Genomic DNA, 27,826 nt, shown 5'->3' on the forward strand with positions numbered 1-27,826 from the left:
TAATATTTGGTTTTCTGCCAGGTACTTGTGACCTGGATTGGCCACTGTTGGAAACAGAATACTGGGCTAGATGGATCATTGGTCTGACCCAGTATGGCTGTTCTTATGTAAGTACTTCATGGTGTTTAATTTATTAGGTCTACCATCTCTGTTGCGCAGCGGAGCCATGGGCTTTCCACCAGCCTGGAAGGAACTGCATATCCCCTCTAGATCCTTAATTACCCCAACCTGGTATCTGCTCATGATCGTGTTACACAGTCAAGGCAGTATAAACCCTTGTAATTAGAAAGGAACCCAGTATCTAGTAGATAAAGAAGTATAGTTTATTAGCATTGGTATCTTACCCAAAGATAATACAAGCAGTTCAGTCACTCATATGGTAGAGCAGCAGTTCAGGATACGTCTGTCACCCGCCTTCCCTGGTAGCCTTCCTTCTCTTTTCTTGTCTGATTTAATACCCCTCAGACTGGTCCTTATATACCATTTTGACTCCATTGGTTCCAGTGGACCCTAATCTTATTTATTTATTGCATTTGTATCCCACATTTTCCCACCTTTTTGTGGGTTCAGTGTGGCTTACAATATGAGATGAATGATGGAAATACAGTTTGTTACAAATTGGTTATGGATTACATTGTGCAGAGTTATGCGAGACAATCGAAGTGTCGTTAAGGAATGTAACAATGGAACACAGACATTGAAACGTTGGAAGGAGACAATGGGAGCTTAAAGGGTGATAATAAGGCATAAAGACATATGGTATGCATATTTCTGTGAGTAAAGGTATGAGTGATGTGAGAGTTCAGAAGTGGGATGTATGATGCATTAATGAACAGTGAGTGTGGACTTACGTGTTTTGGTTCTTTCCGTAGATTTTTTCAAAAAGATGGGTCTTCAATAATTTGCGGAAGGAAGCTTGCTCGTGGATTGTTCTTAAGTTGCGCGGCAGTGTATTCCAAAACTGCGTGCTCATGTGAGAAAAGGTTGACGCGTGTAGCGTCTTGTATTTCAAGCCCTTGCAATTGGGGAAGTGGAGGTTGAGGAAGGTTCGGGATGATCTTTTGGCGTTTCTGGGTGGTAAGTCTATTAACTCAGACATGTAGGCTGGGGCTTCGCCGTGAATGATTTTGTGGACTAATGTGCATACTTTAAAAGTGACGCGTTCTTTGAGTGGAAGCCAGTGCAGTTTCTCTCGTAGTGGTTTTGCACTTTCATATTTTTTTTTTCTTTCTCACCAGGGCTCTTGGCCCTTATCAGTTGATAAGGATGACTTCACAAGTTCTCAAGCTCTAACTATAAACAAGATATGTTCACAGCGCATCTCGTGAGATGACTTGACAGGTCATTTTGCTCTCTTCAGCTCCCCCCTCCCCTTGGGTATGCTGGTCCTACGTACATCTAACCCTCTATCAACTTCTATTAGCCTAAACATCTTTCTCATGACTTCTCACAGGTGCCAGTCCCAGTGATTGTTTACAAGAGCAAATGCCCCCTCCCTTGCCAGCTCTCTGGGAACTCACTTCAGCTTGTGCTGCAGAAACATGTACTTTGTATCAGAGATGACTTTTGATTTCTAAGAGAGGCCTAGCTCCTTAGCCTGAGCCATTGGCCTGTATTTTACTGAGAGCAAGGACTAGCAAGGCTAACATATTTCTTCAATGGATAGCTCAGTCCTGATTCCTACGTTATTTTTGATTAACTGAACCACCTCATTCCAGAAAATTTGGACTCTTCGGCACTCCTACCAAATATGTTGAAAAGTGCCTTGTTGACCACATTCATGCCAACATAATCCTGCATTTGTAGCCGCTATATAGAGGAATAGCCTAATAGTTAATTCTTTATTCTCATTTGCTATACTGTTCAAATCTGACACACAATGCTAAGTGGTGTACAAGCTAAAACATATAATGTAAAGGAACTATAATATCATAGATAAGTTATGCAAACATCCAGATGGAGACTTTAAAGAAACTGGAAGGAAAGTGGTAACAGAAGGGGAGGAAGGAGAGTAAAATGCAAGGAGCATGTCAGACTCAAACCATATCAAAGGAGGGCATCGAAAGCTTGAGAGAAAAGCCAAGTTTTAATGAAGAGCTTAAATCTGGGTAGGGATAAGGTAAGATATGGAGGGTACAAGGATGTTTGGTCTTGAAGTATGGAAGGAAACTCATGTGCTTATTATTCCAGGATCACAGAGATTCAAAAAAAGGAAGATGACAAAAACTGACTTGGATAAGAAGTGCTATCGTATAAGTAGTTAAGTTTCTGCAGCTGGGATATATATTTTAGCAGTGTAGATCAGAATAACTGGGCAGACAGGTCTTTTATCTGCTGTCATCTACTATGTTATGAACATAAGCAAAACAGAATAAATCTTAGCACAGGGAAAACAAGAGCACCATAATTGTCAACGTAGGCGTACTTTTGAGTTCTGCAGCCCACCACTAATCCAACATATTTGCTTGTAAAGCAGTACAAATCTGTCACTTTCTGGGAATGACCTGAAAGGTACTATAAAATGCCAGAGAAGTCATTTTACCTTACCTGGGCATCACCTCTCTCTCATATATAGATATGAAAATTTATTTACATATAATATTGGGGGGCGGGGGATCTGGCAATTTCCTTTAACTCCTGCTGTTTTTCAGTTGACTCGGAGCTAGGTCGTAGTGGCGGAGCCTTCTTTTCTAACTATCTGTGGGGTGTCGTCTATCTTCCAACACCTCTTTCATCTAGTGTAGACATTGCAGTGACAGTCCTTGGCAAGGACCACAGATTGCAGTTCATTCTAGAATCTGGTATGCATGGCTGCTAGATGCTAATGCTATGTGATGCCAAAAGACTTTGTGCCTTCAGGGACCATGAATCTAGTCCAGAGAATAGAATCCAGGTCTGTCAAAGCATTACTAATGATCCACTAGATTACTCTTCAGATTATAAAGAGCCAAAGAAACAACTGAAGTGATTCAATTATTTACTAAGTTTGAGTGCATCCCATATCGTCACTTACAGCATGGATGGGCAACTTTTATACACAGAGGGATGCATGAATCTCAGTACCGTGGCCACACACAGAAAATTGACAAGCCAATAAAACTCAACAGTTGCTAACGAGTCTTGTCCCATTGTTGTGTCCTTCAGTGGTTCCACTGACAACAAAACTCTGCTTAATGATGTTTATGTGGGCTGTTTTCTGTGTATACGTCCAATGGTCTCACGGGCTGCGTAAAATTCAGTGGCAGGCTACAGGTTTCCCACACCTGACTTATGGCCTGTAAAGTCACTTTGTAGAGTGAGTCATAACGTCTGCCAAATGTTCATCCTCGAGGAAAGGTATATAATTAAATGATACACATAGAGGTGTGGATTTTCATGACATACCACCACACCTGGGAGAGTACCATTGTCTTCCTGGGTGTACACCTCCAGATTCTTATTAATAAATTTACTTCACTGTTGATTTTTCACTTGTTCTCTTGCCTTAATAAGACAAATTTAGCAAAGTATTTTTCTTTCTTTTTTGCTGTTAGCAGAGTGGATTTGATTTCAGTTAAATAACTGATTCCTTACCAGTGATTTAAGTTTATTTTGGCATAATTAGACTTTTTTTGTTCTTAATTTTGACTTTCACATCAGATAACACTGAACAAAAAAAGCATCCAATAGATGCCTCTGGATTGAAAACCTGAGTGACTGGATGGATGTTAATTTACAGGTGGCTGCTTTGACTAAATCATCATATTGGAAGATCAGGATCACTCAGCAGCTTTGGCCATATTTGTCAACTACAGATCTGGTAACACTGACTCAAGCCCTTGTACTTTCACTGTTAAATTACTGCAGTTTGGTATACATGAGCTTGCCCTAGAAGACCTTATGCTAGGTGTAACGAATCTAGGGTAGTGACTGTGCCACCCATCCCAATCATGTCATGCCACTCCTCTGCTTGCTTCACTGGCCACTGATTGAGGTTAGGGTATACTCAAGATTGATGGTTGATGGTCTTTAAGATGTTATGGGGTTTCTTCAGGAGAGGTTTCATGAATGTGCCTCAGGCTATACTTTCTACTCTGTGAGGGCTTGTGAGGTTGCCAAGTATGCAGGAAACACATTTAGATATGTGCCGTGCTTTTCTCTGTGGCTGCTCCATTAGGATAGAGTGCTTTACATGAGATGGTTTGCATGTGTACTGATCTGATGTACTTTGTACAAAGTTGAAAACCTGTTTTTTCTTTGGGGGGGTGGGGGGGGGGAGTCTTTCAAAGTTTGGAAGAGTGAAAATGTCTGTTGAAGTAGGTTAACATTAAGATGGAATGGAAGAGGTTCTTATAGGGTTGGTTGAGTGGGTTGCAAGTTTATTGTTGGTTAAATGTATTTTTCCTTATCATCCTGCTAGACCAGCCCAGACTTATGGGTTTTGTCTGCTTACCAGCAGATAGATTTAGAGAATATTGAGGGAGCTCAGAGAGGTTCTGGCGGGTCCTCTTAAAGATTTGTTTAATAAATCCTTGGAGATGGGAGAGGTTCCGAGGGACTGGAGAACAGCAGAGGTGGTCCCTCTTCACAAAAGTGTGATAGGGAAGAAGCTGGAAACTACAGGCCAGTAAGCCTCACTTCGGTTATTGGAAAAGTAATGGAAGCCATGCTGAAGGAAAGGATAGTGAATTTCCTAGAAGCCAATAAGTTGCAAGATCCGAGACCACATGGTTTTACCAGAGGGAAATCGTGCCAAAGGAATCTCATTGAATTCTTTGATTGGGTAACTGGAGAATTGAATCATCGACGTGCTATAGACGTAATCTACTTAGATTTCAGCAAAGCTTTTGACACTGTTCCCCACAGGAGGCTCTTAAATAAACTAGATGGGCTGAAGATAGGTCCCGAAGTGGTGAACTGGATTAGGAACTGGTTGACGGACAGACGACAGAGGGTGGTGGTAAATGGAGTTCGCTCGGAGGAGGGAAAGGTGAGTAGTGGAGTGCCTCAGGGATCGGTGCTGGGGCCGATTCTGTTCAATATATTTGTGAGTGACATTGCCGAAGGGTTAGAAGGTAAAGTTTGCCTATTTGCGGATGATACTAAGATTTGCAACAGAGTGGACACCCGGGAGGGAGTGGAAAGCGTGAAAAGGGATCTGAGGAAGCTAGAAGAATGGTCTAAGGTTTGGCAATTAAAATTCAATGCGAAGAAATGCAAAGTGATGCATTTAGGGAGTAGAAACCCACGAGAGACTTATGTGTTAGGCGGGGAGAGTCTGATAGGTACTGAGGGGGAGAGGGATCTTGGGGTGATAGTATCCGAGGATCTGAAGGCGACGAAACAGTGTGACAAGGCGGTGGCCGTAGCGAGAAGGTTGCTAGGCTGTATAGAGAGAGGTGTGATCAGCAGAAGAAAGGAAGTGTTGATGCCCCTGTACAAGTCGTTGGTGAGGCCCCACCTAGAGTATTGTGTTCAGTTTTGGAGGCCGTACCTTGCGAAGGATGTTAAAAAAAAATGGAAGCGGTGCAAAGAAAAGCTACGAGAATGGTATGGGATTTGCGTTCCAAGACGTGTGAGCAAAGACTTGCTGACCTGAACATGTATACCCTGGAGGAAAGAAGGAACAGGGGCGATATGATACAGACATTCAAATACTTGAAAGGTATTAATCCGCAAAAGAATCTTTTCCGGAGATGGGAAGGTGGTAGAACGAGAGGACATGAAATGAGATTGAAGGGGGGCAGACTCAAAAAAGATGTCAGGAAGTATTTTTTCACGGAGAGGGTGGTGGATGCTTGGAATGCCCTCCCGCGGGAATTCAAACATGTGTGGGATATGCATAAAGGAATCCTGTGCAGTAGGAATGGATCCTCAGAAGCTTAGCCAAAATTGGGTGGCGGAGCCGGTGATGGGAGGCGGGACTGGTGGTTGGGAGGCGGGAAATACTGCTGGGCAGACTTGTATGGTCTGTGCCCTGAAAAAGGCAGGTACAAATCAAGGTAAGGTATACACATATGAGTTTATCTTGTTGGGCAGACTGGATGGACCATGCAGGTCTTTTTCTGCCGTCATCTACTATGTAACTTGAAGATTCTGATAGCACCATCATTATAAAGAGTGGTGCAGCCAGGCATTTTCCAATATTTCTCTGTCTCCAGCAGATGGTGCAAGCAGACTCTTGCAGTAGGATCTTTTATTTATTTGTATTTTTCTGGTAGTCTGGATTCCCAGGCCTTGTGCTACAGCTCTTGGCTGGTGGTTGAGGTTTAGCTGTGGAACCTTCTCCTAGGGTCTTGCCATGGCCAGATTCCTGGTTGAGGTGTACAAGATTTTTTTTTGTCTGTCTTAATCAGTCTGGAGCCTCAACTCATGGGTCTTTGCTCTAGGGGCTGTGCTGCTTCAGTAGCCTAGGAGTAGGAGTAGTTCCTCCTCTCTTTTTTCTCTCCCACCCCCACTTAAAAATGAATAATTTGGTTGAGAGAGAGCCTGCTTTTAGTAGCTTGTGGTCATAGTCATGCAGGCTGAGGCAATACAAGCCTACTCAGCTGTATCCAGGCCAGTGTTAGGCCATTTTTGTCTCTCCCTAAGACTCTTTTCTTCATTTCTAGGGATTGAGGGAGGTTTGCATTGCTGTGGTGCTGCTTGTACTGCAGTGGGATGACAATGTTGTATTGCTGGCTGGCGCAATCTTTTGAGCCCGTTGGCAGTGGCGGCCCTACCAATAGGCCACCTGAGGCGGGAGCCTTGGGTGGTACGCTTCAAGAACGGCACTCTCCCCTCCCTCTTTAGCCTTTATCTTATTTTTTTTTCCTGAAAGGCGGCAGTGACAGCGATTCGCATAGGCTGCCCTGCTGCTGACATTGGCCTCTTCTTCCAAAGTGGCCCGTCTCTTGATGTCACTTCCTGTTTTCTCAGAGGCAGGACACAGTAGCGAAGAGGCCAGTGCCTGCAGCAGGTCAGCCTATGGGAATCGCTGCTGCCATTTTGGAAAACAAATAAGGTAAACGCGGATAAGGGGGTGATGCTAGACTCGGTGAGGGTGGATGGCAGATTGCCTTGGGCCACCACTGCCCATTGGCACAAGTACCGTGGCAGGCCTTGATCAGTTTCTGTTCAGCAGTATATAAAATTTATGAATAAACATATTCTGCCTGGTTTGTGGTGAGGTCTTCCTGTGGATCACAGAAGCTCTCGGAGCAGGTGATCCTGTTCTCCTGAGGTTGGATTTGTTTTCTGTTGAAGTTTCTATTCTCACCACGGCTGAGTGTGTTTCAGCAGGATCAGTGGCCATTTTAGCCTCAGACTGTGTTTTTGACTTGTGGTTTGAGATGGAAGCTTTTCTCCTAACTGGCTTGGAAGAAGGTTCCCCTCCCTGTGATGTAGGTTCATGGGGGAGGGGGGGCAGGTGTGTTGGAGCCACAGCTGCCATCCTTTTCTTTGTCGAAGGGTCTTAAACAGGCACTCTCGAGTTTCCAAGGGGCCAGTCTGTTGCTGTCTGGCCAGGTGGTAGGGTCTCAGGGGATCCTGGGGACTGTTCCAAGTGCCCTTGTTCCTCAGAGACCCCCAGGCCTTCTAAAGTGGCCCTTTACTTTCTCTTGTAGGATCTTGGGGGGGATTGTGAGTGTGCTCACAATGGAGGTGGGTATATCTTCAAAAGGCTTGTCTCTAGAATCGGGTGAGATTTTATCCGATGGACATTGCAAGTTCTCCACACATACGCTTATTTTACTGGGAGGAGCTTCCCTGCCTCATTGATCAGGTTCTGGCAGATCTCTCTTTCCCTTGACAGTTTCTGAGTCATATTTGGAGGCTAATCCTATTTTGGATGGTTTGAGAGCCCCCTAGAGCTCTCCTTCTCCACGCCAGCTCTCTTGTCCTTTCTGAATGGGAAGTCCCAGGCCTCATTCTCTGGGTTCAAGGTTGATGGGAAAGCTCACCCTCTGTTTTACAAAAAAATAAGGCTGTGGAGCACCAATAAATCCCCAAAGCAAAACCCCACTCTGCAGTAAGTACACTTCTTATCAGCAATAAGCAGTCAATTAAACAAGCTCTGCAAAAGACATCTGCACAGAAAAAGAGGAGGAAAAAGTCCCAGATCCCTGCCTAGAGTGGTAATTTGTAGCTCTAACACTAGAAAAGGTATTTACTGCACTGATTGAAAGAACCTCCTACTTCTGCAGAACAATACATCTTGAATTATATTACTTTAAATATGTTTTTTCTAGGATCGCACATTTAACGTGTGAACGTTATTAATGCATTAAATGTTTTAACTTGTGTTAAAAATTTTAACGTAGTGAACGCATTGCTCTCTCCCCCTTCCCGTATCCAGCTTTGTCCCATCTCTTCCCTCCTCCACTTTACTCTACATTGCCCCTTCTTGTCTTCGTGTCCTCTCCTCCTCCCGGTGACTCGCTCATTTTAGGTGATCCACTGCTTCTTTTCACCACAGTTGCGGCAGCAGCAGCAAGCAAAAGACAGACATAGGGACATTCCCCTCTGGGTGCTGCTGCTGGTTCTACAGGGCCCAGAAACAGGAAGTTACATCAGGCTTGGTGTAATCTTGTTTCTGGGTCCGGCAGAGCCAGCGGCAGTGCACAGAGTGGAATGTCCCTTCGCCTGCCTTTTGCTTGCTGCCATAGCCAAGGTGAAGAGAAGCAGCAGACCAGTGCAAGAACTTCAGACCACCTAAAATGAGTGAGCCACTGGGAGGAGGAGAGAACAGGGAGACAAGAAGGGTCAATGCAGAGTACGGGGGAGGTGGGAAGAGATGGGGCAGTGTAGAGTACAGGGGCGGAGGGAAGAGATGAGGTAAAGCTGGATATGGGGGTGGGGAGAGACAGAGTAGTGCAGGCTATGGGGAGGGTAAAAGATGGGGCAATGCAGGATATGGAGGGTGCAAAGAGATGGAGCAGTGTAGAACGTGGGGGGGGGAAGAGATGGGACAATGTAGAATATGGAGGTAGGGAAAGAGAACAATGCATGAGAAGAGAGATGGCAATGCAGAATATGGGGAGTGAGGACAGACAATGCAATCCTTCCTCAGCGTCAGCTCAACCGGTCTGCACGAATGGTTGTTATCCCTTCCTATCAGCAGGTGGAGGTAGAGAAAAGACTGAATTCTACCAGTGACATCACCAGTAATAAGCTGTAGAAAGGCGGTAGAACGAGAGGACGTGAAATGAGATTGAAGGGGGGCAGACTCAAAAAAGATGTCAGGAAGTATTTTTTCATAGAGAGGGTGGTGGATGCTTGGAATGCCCTCCCGTGGGAGGTGGTGGAGATGAAAACAGTAACGGAATTCAAACATGCGTGGGATATGCATAAAGGAATCCTGTGCAGTAGGAATGGATCCTCAGAAGCTTAGCCAAAATTGGGTGGCGGAGCAGGTGGGGGAAGAGAGGTTGGTGGGTGGGAGGCGAGGATAGTGGAGGGCAGACTTATACGGTCTGTGCCAGAGCCGGTGATGGGAGGTGGGACTGGTGGTTGGGAGGCGGGAAATACTGCTGGGCAGACTTGTACGGTCTGTGCCCTGAAAAAGGCAGGTACAAATCAAGGTAAGGTATACACATATGAGTTTATCTTGGATGGACCATGTAGGTCTTTTTCTGCCGTCATCTACTAAGTTACTATGTAGTGCCCCCTGGAAGATTCCAGTATTTTTCTTTGCTTGCAGCAGGCAGTTAGTTGCTGTTCTGTGCCTCTGAGTCTCTGGCCTAGCTCCCTGCTTTGCTGGTCATGGCTGCAAAGTGTGGTTGAGCCAAAGGGCTGCTCCTAAGCTTACAAATTTGTTCCGTGCCTGGTTGAGCATGAAGTTTGGCTCCGCAACCCCCAGTTCACACTTAATAGTGCTTTTGGCTGTGGCTTTGGGCTCGGTCCCCCCACCCCTGCTTTAACTTTCATTTCAGTTTCCCCCCTCCAATACACACAATTAATTTCCCAGATATTCATTTATTCTATCATTTATGACCTTTAATGCATTACCATTTTGTATTTCTTAATCTGTCAATAGCGATCGCCATTACGGCATATTGTAAGCCACATTGAGCCTGCAAATAGGTGGAAAAATGTGGGATAGAAATGCAACAAATAAATAAGATCCTTGAAATATGCATACATACTCTATTGCATGCAATGTGTGTACAGAAGCACCATTCACAGATCTTCCCAACCCCCAAAGCTGGCAACTGGCTCCAGGTCAACCAGGCTGATCCAGTTCTGGTTTTGCAGCATTGATTTCAAGCTGTGATTAAAATAAAATTAATGGGACAATGAGAACTTCAACTCCATATATGCAGTAGGGCAAAACTACCTGTTTTGTTTGGCCCCAATTCAAAAATTCCTCCAGAGAATAATTACAGCCCAACTTTACACACCTTCCAACAACAATTTCTACATTACGTGGCTCCTAACATGCATAATAAAACTATTTAAAGTCTTCTACTGCCATCTAGCTACTAAAAAGAATATAGCAGCAATTCTTATCAAAAACAGTCACTGTTTTTAATACTATATATAGAAGGTTCCAAAAATTGTACCTTTCTAATGCTAATGCACTAGTGGCACTTGTGTGTTGTTCAGGTGTTAGCAGTGCTATTCTCACTATACGTTCATTGAATAACAGCGCAACCCCAAGACAAGGATGGTTGAAAAGAAAGTGTTTTGGAGATCCTTATGGGAAAACAAATCTCCTTCTAGATTGTGGTGACATGCTGGACAAATTATTTGTAGAACAATTGCCAGTGGATTCCAAACATTTGTGAAATATTGTAGGCAATGGAAACTGATTGCAAATACTTTTTCCATTTGGTTATGTTGGTTTTTTGTGTGTTACTCTACAAATACCCATAGTGCTTTGCGCCATCTAGCTGTGGATATTTGCATATGATTTTATACAGTGTAGTTACTCTGTTTATAATCCTGTAGAGACGTTCATCCATCTTCTAGATATATTATTAAATTTAAATTTGTTTTAAATGTCAAACATATAAAAGTGATTTTACAATAGTACATGTATCTCAGTTTGGGAGGGGAAAAAAATCTTGTCTTGTGGATGGGTGGTGTTGGCCATATTCAAGGAGGGATTTTTTTCCCTTAAAATGCACTCAAGACAAGTAACCATAATTATATAAAAATGCAGTTTCAATATAATAAAATAAAATGATGTTCATAGGCTAAGTTTCTGTTTTTCTATAAAATACCTCTCATTTATAGCTAATCTGGTAGACTGGGACAGTACTGTTATATACTTGTCTGTTTCTGATGAAATTCTCTTTATTAAATTTATCATATTTTGGTGTGGCATCTGTTTTCATATTAAAGTGAGCACTGGCCATATTGTGTTTGAGAAAAGAGTAATGCATTTGATGTCAAAGGTATGCAGAGAGTGCTCTGAATCTGAAATAATTTTTGCACACCTCAGGTTATCAATAGAAATCAAACAAAATAAGATGATACCTTTTTTATTGGACATAACTTAATACATTTCTTGATTAGCTTTCGAAGGTTGCCCTTCTTCATCAGATCGGAAATAAGCAAATGTGCTAGCTGACAGTGTATATAAGTGAAAACATTCAAGCATTACTATGACAGTAAAATAGATACCATTGGAGATTCTACATGGAATGTTGCTATTCCACTACTAGCAACATTTCATGTAAAAGGCTGCGAAGGCTTCTGTTTCTGTGAGTCTGTACGTGCAGGACGTCAGACTCACAGAAGCAGAAGCCTGCGCGGCCACATTGGTGATCTACAAGGGCCGACTTCTACATGGAATGTTGCTAGTGGAATAGCAACATTCCATGTAGAATCTATAGAAATCAAACAAAATAAAACATGGAAAAGAAAATAAGATGATACCTTTTTTTATTGGACATAACTTAATACATTTCTTGATTAGCTTTCGAAGGTTGCCCTTCTTCGTCAGATCGGAAATAAGCAAATGTGGTAGCAGATAGTATATATAAGTGAAAACATTCAAGCATTACTATGACAGTCTGACAGGGTGGGAGGATGGGGTGGGTAGGAGGTATGTATGGGGACATCAAAGCATATCATTGATATTCTAACAGGATGGGTGTGGATAGGTGAGGGGAGGGTGATCAACAGAGACATACAGCTTTATGGTTTATAATGGGCTAGGAACCCCAGATCCTTGTTAAGTCCTTTCTGTTGGGTGTTAAAATATTCAATCATTCTGACTTCAAAGGTAAAGTGCACACCTCAGTAAACTGTTTTTGTACTTTGTCCATGATTTGTTTTAAATGTAAGAAACTGTATTACTGCACTTGTGGAAGGGGTTATGCAGCTGAATAATTAGTCTGTTATTTGGCAAGCTGATGCGTTTGGCCCATATATAGAACACAACTGCTTACAGATAGCTGGGAAGCATGCAGAGTCTGTACAGTATATGGGTTTTTGTTGAAATGGGCTGAATGCATAGATTCCTTGCATGCCTTTCTCACTGACTTACAACTGGACTTTTTTTTTTATTTACAGGTGGCTTTGTTAGGAATGGATATACTGTCTGCCTTAGTAACACGTTTACAAGATCATTTTAAACCTCAGATTGGTACAGGTAAGATACTGAATTGCGCTTCTTGATTTTTTTTTTGATTTTTTTTTAAAGAACTTGAGAGATCCTTAGAGGTGCTCCCTCTAGAGTAGAGGTTCTCAACCTGGTCCTTGGAAAACATCTAGCCAGTAAGATTTACAGAATATTTACAATGAATATGCATGAGATAGATTGGCATGCACTACCTCCACTGAAAGTAAATCTATCTCATGCATATTATGGGTCTTCTGCAAACCTGATTAAGTGTGTCCTGAGGAGTGGGTTGAGAACAACTGTTCTAGAGTGACAGCTTGTACCACACCTGTTCTGTAGTTAACTTAAAGATTTTGATCCCATTGTTTTCAGTCAGGTACCTCACAAATGCTAGATTTACTTGACAACCTGCTCCCAAAGCAACCCAACAAAAACCCTCCTGATTTCTGGAATATTACATTCATGCTCTTTCTGTTCAGGAATGGAAGATGCAAGACTCTGGTGCTCACACCTAGTGGTCTTCTCACCTTTGAGGAGACAGTGCTTTCCTTGTTGCATCAGTAGTAAACAATGAGAAGGAAGGAATTTCAGACCTGCCAGGCGCCTTTTGTCTTACTTTTGGTAGTAATTTAAATTAGGCAAGAAAAGAAAGGGAAACTGTGCCACATAAGTCTGGGGGCATTGCATATGTAAGTTCCACTTGTTTGCGTATTTGCACTATGTGCTGTTCTGTAAGCGAATGTATTACTGTTATAGAGCGTACATATGAGCAGCACATGGGTGTGTCTCCAACATACACGTGCAGCCTCTAGAATACTATAAGTTATATGTTTTGGTGCACTTGGGTGTACCTTTTTATGCCTGCCATTCACCTGGTGTAAATGGTTACACCTAAATTTAGGTGCACCAGTTTGGGTTTCTGCTAATATTCTGTAAAGGCATCTTAGTGCACAAATGCTGTTCTAGGATTGGTGCCCAGTGTGTGGCATCAGCGTGCCTAACTGGAAATGCCAAGTTATAGATTTGCCCCTCTTAGATGCAGTTTGATGGGCTTTGTATCTTATTTTCAACTCTGCTTAAACTTGCAGATAACCACTAATCCATTCCTTAAAAGGAGGGCTTCCATAGATAGCAATTATTTTTCACTGCATTTTTCTTCATCTTAAGTAAATAAGCTTTTCTCTTACTTTGAATAACCTGGGTTTTTTTTTTTTTTTTTGAAAATTCACAGCTTGGGTAGCCTAGTGGTTAGTGCAGTGGACTTTGATCCCTGGGGAACTGAGTTCAAGTCCCACTGCAGCTCCTTGTGACTCTGGGCAAGTCACTTAACCCTCCATTGCCCCTGGTACAAAATAAGTACCTGAATATATGTAAACCGCTTTGAATGTAGTTGCAAAAACCTCAGAAAGGCGGTGTATCAAGTCCCATTTCCCTTCCCCTTCCCATCATTTGGTGAGAACGGAGAGGAATTTGCAGAGTTTGCTTTTTTACTGTTTATGTTCATGACTACTTGGGGAATTATGTGCAAGTGCACAACATACATTTTCCATAGAACCTCCCCTGTTCTCCCCTGTATTGTACTAGACTCAAGGGACTGAGACAGAGAACCAGTTGAAGAGTACAGGCACCACATGGCTTAAACTCACTGAGAGCCATATAGTTTTGGAAGGCATTGGGTGTAAAGAATGGGGGTTAGAAGAGACAGTGAGCAGCGTGGCAAGGGGAAAGTGACACTAGCTGCCCAATTAACTGCCATTTGCCACATACGAATCGGCTGTTCCTGCAAAAGGATGAACTGGAACTGCAGCTCTGGTCTTTGGAGCATTTTTTTTTTTTGGCATAGAATTCCCTCTGGAATAATGATGAAGTAATTGCTAGGAAAGTGACAGCTCTGCAAAGAGTGCTTGTGCTGTTGTATAATAGGGGAATGAGTGGCAGGGTGCTGATGGTTTTTGGTAGATGGAGCAGGGAGTTGAGAGGTCTGCAGATCCCAGTTGACCTCTCAAGGTTACACGATGAGTGACACAGAGGCTATTAGCCCTCTCAGTGCTTTGACTTGGATATGAAATTGGTGGCAGCTGTGTGATCGATTTTATACAATTCCAGGTACACACAAATAGTGCTGTTGAAAATAATTAATATTTTCCTTTGTCCCCAGTACTACCAAGCCTACTTGATAGATTGGGAGATTCAAAGGATTCGGTTCGAGAGCAAGATCAGACTCTGCTGCTAAAAATTATGGAACTATCTGCGCCACCTCAGGTATGCAAAAAAGGCTTTTCTTCAGCTCTGCAATGGAATCCACACCTGAAAACTGATTTAATGCAGTAATTAATGAGCATGACAGTGTATGGCCCCCCCTGATTTTCAGTCTGTAGCATATTCTGTAGCAGAACAAGAGTGGAAGAGTGGCCTAGTGGTTAGGGTGGTGGACTTTGGTCCTGGGGAACTGAGGAACGGAGTTCGATTCCCGGCATAGGCAGATCCTTGTGACTCGAAGAAATTGCCGTGCTGCAGTATTTGTCTAGAGTCTAAAGCTTGTAGTGTAATACAAAATATACTGTGACCCTAGACTATAAATTTTACAAAAATGTGCTTAAAAGTGGAGAAAAACCCTCAGAAACCTGGGACAAACTGTCGCAGGTTTGGAGCAGGGTTACTGACAACGCTGGTAACACACGCCCAGATTCTATCATGGGGTATAAAAAACTCCACTATATATTGAATGTGTTTTTGTTTTAGAGTTATATCAAAACGTGTATGCTTGTTCTTTCAAAGTTTTATCAAGCAAAAATATGGTCCTAAATAATTGCACTAATCAGCATTGCTTTGCTTAATAAAGAAAAAGAAAAACACTCTTATCTTTTGTGTTCAACGGGGGCCACTTCCGTTTCACCCTAACATCAAGGCTTCCTCAGGAACAGAGCGTTAAATCGCGATGCTGTAGTTCTGCAGAGATAAAAAGGTATTACTTAAGCAGAAAAGGACCAAACATATAATAAATGCACATAAGCGCAGACACTTGGAACCGCTTACAGCTTGACGGAGTGCCATGCATTTCAAAAATGGCGTCTCAGCGTCATCAGTGTGTCATCTGACGTTTTTATAAAAATCCAGATGGCTTAGATTGACTGAAAAGAAGCTAATAAAAGACATGCCAGTCAATAGAGCTGTTAAGGCCATTAGGCTCTAATGAATCTAAATCAAATATCCACTGAGCTTCACGTCTCTGTAATTTGAGCTTGCGATCTCCACCTCTGCTTGATGCCTCAATTCTGTCAATTGCATAGCATTGAAGATCTTCGAATCTGTGATTTTTCTCAATACAGTGTTCTACCATAGGCTCTTTGATGACTTGTCTGCGAATATTTGATCGATGTTCCAATATTCTTACTTTTAACGTTCTTGTGGTCATTCCCACATATGATTTCTTGCAGGGACAGTTGATTACGTAAACAACATGATCTGACAAGCAATTGGTGAAGTGACGAAAAACATATGATTTATTAGTTTTAGGGATATGTGTTGATTTGACTTGTTTTGTAATGGAGCAAATAGGGCAAAGGCCACATTTAAAGTGGCCACATAATCGTTTTTTGTCATATTTTCTTGCAGTTCTGAGGTCTGCTGGACTGATCATTTCTTTAATGTTGGTGCACCTTGCATATGCAATCCGTAAGTTAACGTTCTTAAAAGCAGGGATCGATTGTATGATTTCCCATCTGGCCAAAGCAGGACTGGCCTCGTTGTATTGCATAACCATAGTGCACATATCTTCATTATCCTTGTCTTTGCTAGTGGTAGTCAAAAGTAATTCCCTATTGTTGAATTTGGCTCTATGGTAGGCTTTTTTAAGTGTAGTTCTAGAATAGCCTCTCTCAGTCAAATCATCAATTAGTTTTTTTGCTTGTTGTTTAAAAGTAGAAAGATCTGTGCAGATGCGTCTTAGTCTCAACATTTGGGATAAAGGTAAACTGTTCTTCAATTGTGTTGGATGGCAGCTAGAGTTATGAAGAAATGTATTTCTATCAGTGCTCTTCTTGTGAACTCTTGTGACAAAGTGATCGCACAAGGATAATGAAGATATGTGCACTATGGTTATGCAATACAACGAGGCCAGTCCTGCTTTGGCCAGACTCATCAAAAATAGATGGGAAATCATACAATCGATCCCTGCTTTTAAGAACGTTAACTTACGGATTGCATATGCAAGGTGCACCAACATTAAAGAAATGATCAGTCCAGCAGACCTCAGAACTGCAAGAAAATATGACAAAAAACGATTATGTGGCCACTTTAAATGTGGCCTTTGCCCTATTTGCTCCATTACAAAACAAGTCAAATCAACACATATCCCTAAAACTAATAAATCATATGTTTTTCGTCACTTCACCAATTGCTTGTCAGATCATGTTGTTTACGTAATCAACTGTCCCTGCAAGAAATCATATGTGGGAATGACCACAAGAACGTTAAAAGTAAGAATATTGGAACATCGATCAAATATTCGCAGACAAGTCATCAAAGAGCCTATGGTAGAACACTGTATTGAGAAAAATCACAGATTCGAAGATCTTCAATGCTATGCAATTGACAGAATTGAGGCATCAAGCAGAGGTGGAGATCGCAAGCTCAAATTACAGAGACGTGAAGCTCAGTGGATATTTGATTTAGATTCATTAGAGCCTAATGGCCTTAACAGCTCTATTGACTGGCATGTCTTTTATTAGCTTCTTTTCAGTCAATCTAAGCCATCTGGATTTTTATAAAAACGTCAGATGACACACTGATGACGCTGAGACGCCATTTTTGAAATGCATGGCACTCCGTCAAGCTGTAAGCGGTTCCAAGTGTCTGCGCTTATGTGCATTTATTATATGTTTGGTCCTTTTCTGCTTAAGTAATACCTTTTTATCTCTGCAGAACTACAGCATCGCGATTTAACGCTCTGTTCCTGAGGAAGCCTTGATGTTAGGGTGAAACGGAAGTGGCCCCCGTTGAACACAAAAGATAAGAGTGTTTTTCTTTTTCTTTATTAAGCAAAGCAATGCTGATTAGTGCAATTATTTAGGACCATATTTTTGCTTGATAAAACTTTGAAAGAACAAGCATACACGTTTTGATATAACTCTAAAACAAAAACACATTCAATATATAGTGGAGTTTTTTATACCCCATGATAGAATCTGGGCGTGTGTTACCAGCGTTGTCAGTAACCCTGCTCCAAACCTGCGACAGTTTGTCCCAGGTTTCTGAGGGTTTTTCTCCACTTTTAAGCACATTTTTGTAAAATTTATAGTCTAGGGTCACAGTATATTTTGTAGATCCTTGTGACTCTGGGCAAGTCGCTTAACCCTCCGTTGCCCCATGTAAGCCGCATTGAGCCTGCCATGAGTGGGAAAGCGCAGGGTACAAATGTAACAAAAATAAAATAGATACTATTGGAGATTCTACATGGAATGTTGCTAGTCCACTAGCAACATTCCATGTAGAAGGCTGCGCAGGCTTCTGTTTCTGTGAGTCTGACTTCCTGCACGTACGTGCAGGACATCAGACTCACAGAAGCACAAGCCTGCGCGGCCACATTGGTGATCTGCAAGGGCCGACTTCTACATGGAATGTTGCTAGTGGAATAGCAACATTCCATGTAGAATCTCAAATAGTAGCAACAGTGGAGGAGTGGCCTAGTGGTTAGGGTGGTGGACTTTGGTCCTGGGGAACTGAGGAATGGAGTTCGATTCCCGGCACAGGCAGCTCCTTGTGACTCTGGGCAAGTCACTTAACCCTCCATTGCCTACCGCATTGAGCCTGCCATGAGTGGGAAAGCGCGGGGTACAAATGTAACAAAAATAAAACAAAAAATAAAAATCCTGCCAGTGGTCTTTTCAGCAGCAGATTAACTGCAACAGCAGTCCTATGGCTAGGTGCTTGCTGGTCATCACAAAAAGTTTGAGACTATGCAGTGAGGGCTGGTCTGACCACTAGGTGGACTATTTACGTGCCTAGGATGGCACAGTTTAGAGGGTGGCACTGGTACAGCATTCAGGGTCTCTAAACAAGACAGTACAGATGGCATAGGGTCTTGATGACTTATGCAGTTCAAGGCCTGCTGTGTCCAGCCCTCTCCAGAACCGGAAGTCTGGTCTTCGTGGAGTTTGAGTTTAAATTTTTTAAATAGATATTTCTGTTTTTAGCATGTGGAAATTGGGCTGCCCCCGGAGAGGGAAGGGAAGGGCTGGGCACCTCAGCGAAGGTAGGGAAGGGGAAAGGTTGGACGCTTTGGGGGGAGGGGGTAATGAAGGGAAGATGATAGACATGAGGGGTGGGGCCTTGACTTGCTCTGAGGGGGTGGTGGAAGGGAGAGGGGAATGCACTGTTGAAGATTTGCCTAGAGTGTCAGATACCCTTAAACTGGCCCTATGTGCAGGGACTGTTAGAAGCTGAAATCCTTATGTATGTTATTGGGCTCAACCCGGTTTTTGTTTTTACTTTTGCAGTATGTGTGGGATAGAATACTAGGAGGATTCAAACACAAAAATTTCCGAACGAGAGAAGGAGTCTGCCTCTGTCTTGTTGCAACTCTCAATATGTAAGTTTTTTTTTTTTTTCCCTAGCATATATTTGTTCTTGAGCTCAGAATGCTGTATTATGCGCCGGGATCTTACCTCATATTTCTTTTCTTTCTCAGACATGGTGCCCATAGTCTAACGCTAAGCAAGATTGTGCCACATATATGTAACCTACTTGGAGATCCAAATAGCCAGGTATGTTATTTCTTTCAGTTAATAAGGATAAATAGAACTTGAATTTTAAAGGATTGTTTCACATTGTTGGAGCTTATTTTTTCCTGGACTGGAAAAGTTGGATGTTAACTATATGCTATTGAAAATAACTGCAAATTGATATTTGTATGTTTATGTTCAAAGGTTTATGTTATGTGTGTATAATACCCCCAGTGCCCTGGCTGACGTGTAGTGCTGTGCACATAGGCAGGACAGTTTTCAAAAGCCATTTATCTGGGAAGTAAAAGCAAACATACTTTTCACCTGGGTAAAAAGCAGACTCACATGGGATTCGGTTGAGACAGAGGCAACAGTGTGCATAGTATTTATTTTAAGCATTTATATACCACCTAGACCTAAGCAGTTTACAATTTCTTACAGGAACTGGCACTGTCCCAGTTTGTTTCTCGAGCAATGGAGGAATAGCTGCACAAAAAACGGGTGCAAATTTGTCTGAGGTGATTTTTTCCAGAAGGAGAGTGTATTCATACCTTTCTGTGGACTTTGCCTGGGCAGGTTTGAAAATTTCCCATGCAGTTCAGAGTGCTCCATTCAGGGCATACTTGGCCCAATATTCAGAAAACAGTTGGCACAGCACTGATAATTTAAGTGCTTTCTTTTCCCTTTCTTTCTTTTTTATGTGCTAGAGCAGAAGACAGATATGGTGCCAGCTATATGTATAGGTGCTGATATGTGTAGCTTAAAAGTTTGGAATGGATACAGAAAACCTAAATATAACCGGGGGTACCTGAGCCAAGTACATAAGCTAATATGTATTGTGCAAAATATCATAGAAACAGAGAAAGATGTAGGTAGATAAAGACCGTATGGCCTATCAGTCTGCCCATCCATGCCATCTGCTTTCCCTATTACTCCCTTAGAGATCCTGAGTACTTGTCCCAAACTCTCTTGAATTCAGATACTGTTTTCCATCTCCACCACTTCCACCGGGAAGGCCGTTCCATGAATTCACCACCCTTTCCATGAAGAAGTATTTCCTCAGGTTACTTCCAAGTCTGTCCCCTTCCACCTTCATCCTATGCCCCCTCGTTCCAGAGCTTCCTTTCAATTGAAAGAGACTCGCCAACTGTGCATTTATGCGGCATAGGTATTTAAACATCTCTGTCATATCTCTCCTCTCCCGCCTTACGTCCAAAGTATACATATTGAGATCTTTAATTTTGTTCCCATACGCTTTATGACGAAGATTACCGTCCATTTTAGTAGCTGCCCTCTGGACCGACTCCATCCTGTGTATATCTTTTTGAAGGTGTGGTCTTCAGAATTGTACACAGTATTCTAAATAGGTCACACCAGAGTCTTATAAGGGAAATCATCGCCTCATTTTTCCTACTGGCTGTTCCTCTCCCTATGCACCCAAGCATCCTTCTATCTTTTTGCTGTCACCTTTTCTATCTGTTTGGCCACCTTAAGATCATCACGTTTGATCACACCCAATTCTCACTTCTCTTTAGTGTATAAAAGTTCTTCTCCCCCTAAACCATTCCCTCAGGTTTTTGCAGCCCAAAAGCATGACCCTGCATTTTTTAGCATTAAATCTTAGCTGACAAATTCCAGGTCCTTCCTCATGTTATCCACACCATCAGGAGTGCCTACCCTATTGCAGATTTTCATAGTATCTGCAAAGAGCAAACCTTACCAGAGAACCCTTTGGCAATATTGCTTACAAAAATGTTAAAAAGAACTAGTCCAAGAACCGAACCTTGCAGAACACCACTGGTAACATCCTTTTCCTCAGAGTGAGCTCCATATACCGCTACCCGCTGTCGCCTTCCTCTCAACCACTTTAGTCACTTTAGAGCCCATACCGAGGGTACTCAGTTTATTTATTAGTTGCTTATGCGGGACTGTGTTGAAGGCTTTGATAAAATGTAAATACACCACATCTGGCACTCTCCCCGATCCAACTTTCTGGTCACCCAGTCAAAGAAATTAACTAGATTTGTCTGACAAGACCTGCCTGTAGTGAAACCATTTTGCAGCAGGTCCTGTAATCCATTGTATTCCAAAAACGTTATTATTCTCTGTTTTAAAAGTGTTTCCATTAGAAATCAGACTTACTGGCCTATATAGTTCTCAGCCTCTTCCTTACTTCCACTTTTGTGGAGAGGGACCACTTCTGCTCTTCTCCAATCCTCCGGGACCTCTCCCGACTCTATAAGCATTGAAAAGGTCAGCCAGCAGAGCTGCTAGAACTTCTCTAAGTTCCTTCATTATCCTTGGATGTATGCCATGCCCCATTTTTTTTTTTACCCACCTTTAGTTTAGCCAGATCCTCATAAAACAGTCCTCTGTTAATAGTTCAGGGACTACTACTCCTCCATTCCTATTTGTGTTTGTCTTCTGTGGACCTGCTCCTGGCCCTTCTGCTGTGAACACAGAACAGAAATATTTGTTAAGCAATTCCACTTTATCAGCTTCTACATATTCCACCCCTTCATCTTTGAGTCTCACAATGCCGCTTTTGCATTTCCTCTGGTCACTAACATATCTTTAAAAAAAATGTCTTGTCCCCCTATTTTACTGTAGTGGCTATTTTTTCTTCCATTTGCATGTTTGCTTTCCTGACTACTCTACCAGCTTCTTTTAGCTTTTCCAGATATTGTCACCTGTCATCCTCTTTCTGCGAGCTCTTTTGGTGTATAAAGGCTAACCTCTTTTTCCTTACCTTTTCAGCTACTACTTTTGAGAACCAAAGTGGCCTTCATTTCTTCTTACTTTTATTTGCTTTCCTTACAAAAAAGGTTTACTGCCCTTAGAATAGCTCCTTTCAGTTTTGCACACAGCTTTCTAACTTCTTCCAGATGTTCCCATCCAGGTAACAACTCCTTGAGGTAATACCCCATCTCCACAAAGTTAGTTTTTATGACGTCCAGAACCTTTACTTTTGAATGAGCCCTGTCCACAGCTATCTTAATATTAAACCACACCGTCTGGTGATCACTGGATGCCAGATGATCACCTACTATAACATTAGAAATGCTCTTTCCATTAGTAAGCATGAAGTCTAGTATGGTCCCTATCCTGCATGGGTTCTACCAACTGCTAGTACATTTCACTCTTTAGAGAATCCCGGTCATCCTGCTTCTAAAAGACCACACAGTAGGGATACCCCTATAAACATCTGGCTTATTAAAGTCACCTATTTGTAGTACTTCCCCTTTCACAGCTATATTTTGAATGGCTTAAATTAAATCTCTGTCCATTCTTCTTTCTGTGAAGGAGGTCTATATATCACACCAATGTAAATACATTTGCCATTCCTTCTTTCCAGATTGACCCACTGTGCCTCTTCCTTAGCCTGTAGGTCCTGCAATGGTGTGGCTTTAGTATTATCTTTAATATATAATGCCACTCCACTTTCCTGTCTTCCCATCTTGTCTTTCCCGAGCAGGTTATAGCCCTGTAAAACTATATCCCAGTTATGGTTCTTTGTGAACCACGTCTATGTGATCGCCACTATATCCCAATCAGCCTCTTCCATTACAGCCTCAAGATCTAAAACCTTATTTCACATACTTCGGGCATTAGTATATACTGCTTTCCAGATGTTGCCCCTTTTCCCATTTGTGTAGCATTATTTAATGCTTCATTTACCCGAGGGCTTATGCTTACTTTGGGGCTTTGATCATTCTGCCTCAATGATTCTAGCTTAAAGCCCTCTTCAGTAGGTTAGCCAGTCTGCTGCTGAAGACACTTCTTCCCTTCTTTGATACATGGACACCATCTCTGCTCAGCAGCTTTTGGCGAGGAAGCCAAAATGCTATTGACGACACCATCTGCGCAATCACATAATCACCTCCAGCAGTCACATATTAATCTCCAGGGTGTGAGCTACTCAGCCTTGACCTTCACCCTGTGATAAACACAGTGACTGCCCTACCCTAAGGAGGCCACCAGAGGGCGCTGTCCTACAGAAAGTCTGGAAAATGCCCTGATCTGGTCACTAGAGGGAGCCAAAAGGGGTACACCAGTGTAATGACCGGAAGGGACAGCTAGGGGGTGCTCATGGTATAGGACCTGCCCTTCCCTGAAGAGACCACCAGGGGGACCTCTCAGGAGATGAAAAGTTGGAGAGAGTTCTGGGCCTGGACCTTTCTGGAACCAGGGGGAGGATAATTAACCACCCTATAAAGAGCACCCTCCAAGACAAGAGAGGGAGATAAGAGGGGGAACCTGAAGCCAGAGGAGGGAGGGGGGAGACCTGTAATAAAGGGAGCCTGAGGTCAGAGTGAGAAAGGGAAGGAAGAGACCTGCTGGAGGAGAACTCCTGGAAGCGGAGAGAGACGGTTCCCTCAAAAACCCAGGAGGTACTTACCTGACTGTGGCCGTGTTATTAATGATACTGTGTATTGTGTGAAGTTGACTAACAGCCGTGGGATAGAGGATAGGACTGTAGAGTAGTGAAGAAAGTCCTATCCAGGGGTGGTGGATGTTTTATACTGAGACCCAGGTCTCCCAAATAAGTGGGCTCAGTGGAGCAGAAACAAGTTGAAGGATAAGCTTGAAAGAACTTGTTCCCCACAAGACTGGAACTAAAAGTGGATTTGCATTCAATGTAGAGTGAATTTGCATATTTGTGAAAGCAGAGGAAGCAGGGCTATATTCCCCAAAGAAGGTGGCAAGGGGCCCTGCTGGAGTACCAGAAGTGTGACCGGTTACCAGAGGGTATAGCAGGGAAGGATTCACAGAAGCGGTGATAACTGGGGGGGGAACAGTCACCCTGAGTGAAGGAGGAGCCCCAGTCCTTGAGGCTAGGTGTACAAGCAGCCATAGAGGAGACCTGTTGGAGTCCTCCTCTGAAAGCCAAGTTCTGGTAAGCTCTGGTGAAGAGTATGTGAGTCTGGACAAGAGCCACTAGAGGGTCTCAGCACACATGAGAGACCCCTGGGGGTTTACAATCCTCAACAGGAAAGATTGACAAGAACACCATCTGTGCACTGTCTGCTTCACTCTCTTTTCTAGAGCAATGAAATCACTTTTGATGTGTTGGGAGGGTACCTAGTAAGTAGAGTCTTGGCAAGCTTTCTGTAACATCTTGACTTTCTGCACCTGGCATGTCTGGTTTGCAGATGGTCAGCTCTGTACCCCTCAGAAGAGAATCACCAATCACCACTACCTTTCACCTGTTAGCGGTTCCTGATCCAGGAGTTTTGTGGATTTCGAGCTCCAATTCCTTCTCTCTCTGGGATGTTCTTACCTCCATTTCCTTCCAGGGCTGCATATTATCGGTTCTTCAGTTTGAGGGCAGGTGGAGTCATGATATTGATCCTGCAGTCTCTTGTGATCTGAGTCCACTTGTCCTCTTTCAGCAAAGCTTCTTCCCTACTGCTTCATGAACATGTCATTGATGTAATTCTCATTTTCACAGATGCTTCTCAACCTTGCCACCTCCTCTCAGCTCTTTCACTTCTTTCATGAGGGATTCAAGCTGATGACATCTTGCACATGAAACTAGCCCCCTCTCCTGGGATCACATTTTATGTTTGTACAGAGGCAGACGCTGTAACTGGGGCAACAGTTTTGGTGACATGATGTTTCCCAGCCCTACAGCAGTTGCAGAAGTATTTGCACTTGTAGAAAGAAAACAGAAAAAAGCCCTAGCAGTGTCCCTAAGTTTTCCTCAGCTGTCCTGTTGGCTAAAAGTAGCAGCTGACTTCTTTTGTGTAAGGTCTAACCCTCAGAAGTGCGGGTACTTCAGAAGAGAGTTAGGTCACCTCTCCTTTTGAAATGAAGAAGATAAAAAAGAAATCCTGGAGCAATCGAGGAAAGAAGCTCCTTAAAGAGAAAATTAAACTAAATCCTATCTAAGTTAGGAAAACTGTTGCTTTTTTTGTTTTTTTTTTATCAATATAAAATTAGAATTTAAATAAACCCTTTCTTAAAATTAGGTACAGCACTTGTTGGGGAAAAAAAAAAGGCTTCTAGGTGTAATTTTTCTCCGAGGACAAGCAGGCTGCTTGTTCTCACATGTGGGTCGATGTCTGTGTTGGCCCAGGAAACGGAGCAAATTTTTGAAGCAAAAATAAAACGTTTTTGCCCAGAGTCTTCTGGCATGTGAATCACGTGCACAACTTCCCACCTGTCGCGTGAGCGTGCCCTTTAGTTTTTCTTTTCTCCGCGTTGAGGTGCGGTAGTTTTTTTTCTACGTTCCTCTCAGGCCCAGGAAAGAGTCTTTGCGACTATTCGCCTTCTTATTATTTTTTCTTTATTTTATTTTATTATAAAAAAAACAATCCCTGTAATGTATGTTTAGTTTTGTCCCTTTTAAAGTTTCCTTTGTTTTTTTCGACGCGGTTGGGTTATTCCCTTATTTTTTTGTGCCCCTTTTTCTTTTAGCAGACACAATCGCGTCTTTTAATTTCGCCAAAGCCGTTTTTCCTTCCATGTCATCAGACACCCAGCAGCTTCAAACGCTGTACTCGGTGCAACCGGACCATCTCAGGTACCGATACCCACGCCTGGTGTATCCAGTGCCTTGGGCCCGACCATAGCCCAGCTGCTTGTAGTTTGTGTCTTCGTATGAAGAAACGGACCCAAGCGTCTCGAGAAGCCCAATGAGAAAAGCTTTTTGGGGCTCAGTCCGGTCCTTTGACATCGACATCGATACTGAGGTAGGCGGTGGCAGCGTCGACATTGAAAGGAGCATCGATGTCGGGAGCAGAGGTAATGGCTGCTGAGAGACCAATTCATGGTAGGAGCAGTGAGGTGTCGAGTGGGTCTCCACCTGCCTCGAGGCCTCCTGTTATGCAGGCCCCCCGGGACCAACCTTTGTCGGACCTGGCCCCGAGGAGACGTGAGGATTCCACGTCCTCTTCGTTGGTACTGACGAGTCTCGATGATGGGTGTCAAGTGAAGGCAAAGAAGCACAGTCATCATTCTCCTTTGACGCACGGTACTGGGAGCTCCGGGGTGTCGAGAGAGTTGGCACCCAAGAATCGTCGGCGCCGAGAGGATTGCTCCCCCTTAATACAGGAGGTGCCGATGAGTCGGTCTCCTAGCAGCTCGATACCTGCTCCTCAGCCTCCATGGATTCTGACACGGCCTGTTCCACCGACCCCACAGCCTTCTCCGATGGTGGCTCTTGACGAGCGCATCCGGGCCTTGTTTCCAAAACTTCTGGAGGGACTGCTACGCCAGTCAGCTTCGGTGTTGAGGGTGCTTGCGCCTTCTGTATCGTCTGCTGCAGCGGTGTCTGGCCCTTCTCCTGCGGTGAGGTCCCTGACTGTGGTGCTGCCTGCCACCCAGGTCGACTCCCCTTCGACATCGGTGGAGGGAGCTTCGCCGCAGTCAGACCGGGCGTCGGCCTCTCAACATCGTGGACATCATTCGGCGTCGAGGCAGGTTCAGTGTCGGAGTACCTTAACAGAGGTCTTATCCGATATTGAGCAGGAGCGTTAGTGGTAGTCTGAGGAAGATCCCAGGTACTTTTCTTCTGATGAGTCCTATGGGATTCCCTCTGAACCTTCCCCTCCACCAGAGAGGAGACTATCTCCACTGGAGAGTCTTTCCTTTCCTTTTCCTCTTTTGTCCGGGAAATGGCTATGGCTATTCCTTTTCCTGTGGAGGTTGAGGATGAGCCCAGGACTGAGATGCTCGAAGTCTTGGACTATTCTTCTCCACCTAAAGAGGCTGTGACAGTCCCTCTGCATAAGGTACTGAAGGAAGTTCTTATGCGAAACTGGTCGGCCCCTCTGTCTGGCCCTGTGGTCTCAAAGAAAGCTGAATCCCAGTATCAGATCCACGGTGAACCTGGATTGATGAGGGCTCAGTTACCCCACAATTCTATGGTGGTGGATTCCGCCCTCAGGAGAGCCAGAAGTACTAGGGACTATGCTTCGTTGCCCTCAGGCAGAGAAGCTAGGACTCTTGATTCTTTTGCCAAGATCCAATCATACCAGCTTTTCATGAGCGTCCACTTGCAGGACTTGATAAGGCAACTGTCTAGCTTGGGTGATGCACTCCCTCTGGAGCAAGCCGAGCCTTTTCGCCAGGTGGTCAGGCAGCAGAAGGCGTTTCGAAAATTCCTGGCCAGGGGTACGTTCAACACTTCTGATGTAGCATCCAGGATCGCTGCTCAAGGTATAGTGATGTTTTAAGAATTATTTCCCAACTGACACATTTTTCATTTTGTTTTGTTTTATTTGTTTTATTTATTCTCTCATACATATCAACATTCTTAATTGTTAAGCATGTATTATTATTATTTTGCTGTTGTTCTGATCATTTGATATATATTTTGCATTTTTATTAATATTCCACATATTATTATAATGTTTTTTCTCCGAGGACAAGCAGGCTGCTTGTTCTCACTGATGGGTGACGTCCACGGCAGCCCCTCCAATCGGAAACTTCACTAGCAAAGTCTTTTGCTAGCCCTCGCGCGCCCGCGCGCACCGCGCATGCGCGGCCGTCTTCCCGCCCGAAACCGGCTCGAGCCGGCCAGTCTTCTTTTGTCCGCACTCGGTACGGTCGTGTTTTCGCCGTGTCGAGC

The 27,826-nt window shown here is 43.4% G+C and overlaps 1 protein-coding gene and 1 non-coding gene across 6 annotated transcripts in view; one reads left to right on the forward strand and one right to left on the reverse strand.

Moving 5' to 3' along the window:
• CLASP1 (cytoplasmic linker associated protein 1) overlaps positions 1–27,826 on the forward strand; it is a 484,411-nt gene that overhangs the window by 71,761 nt on the left and 384,824 nt on the right. For all 5 annotated transcript variants that reach the window (XM_030210422.1, XM_030210418.1, XM_030210420.1 and 2 more), the window contains exons 3-6: positions 12,481–12,559; positions 14,688–14,791; positions 19,027–19,118; positions 19,218–19,293. In XM_030210422.1, coding sequence (XP_030066282.1) covers positions 12,481–12,559; positions 14,688–14,791; positions 19,027–19,118; positions 19,218–19,293 — 351 coding nt within the window. The remainder of the gene's footprint in view (positions 1–12,480; positions 12,560–14,687; positions 14,792–19,026; positions 19,119–19,217; positions 19,294–27,826) is intronic.
• LOC115475184 lies at positions 10,504–10,629 on the reverse strand. The gene has a single exon (XR_003942968.1). It is a non-coding gene; the product is annotated as a U4atac minor spliceosomal RNA (small nuclear RNA).

Source organism: Microcaecilia unicolor, chromosome 7 (genome assembly GCF_901765095.1).
Source record: "Microcaecilia unicolor chromosome 7, aMicUni1.1, whole genome shotgun sequence".
NCBI classification, from domain to species: Eukaryota; Metazoa; Chordata; class Amphibia; order Gymnophiona; family Siphonopidae; genus Microcaecilia; species Microcaecilia unicolor.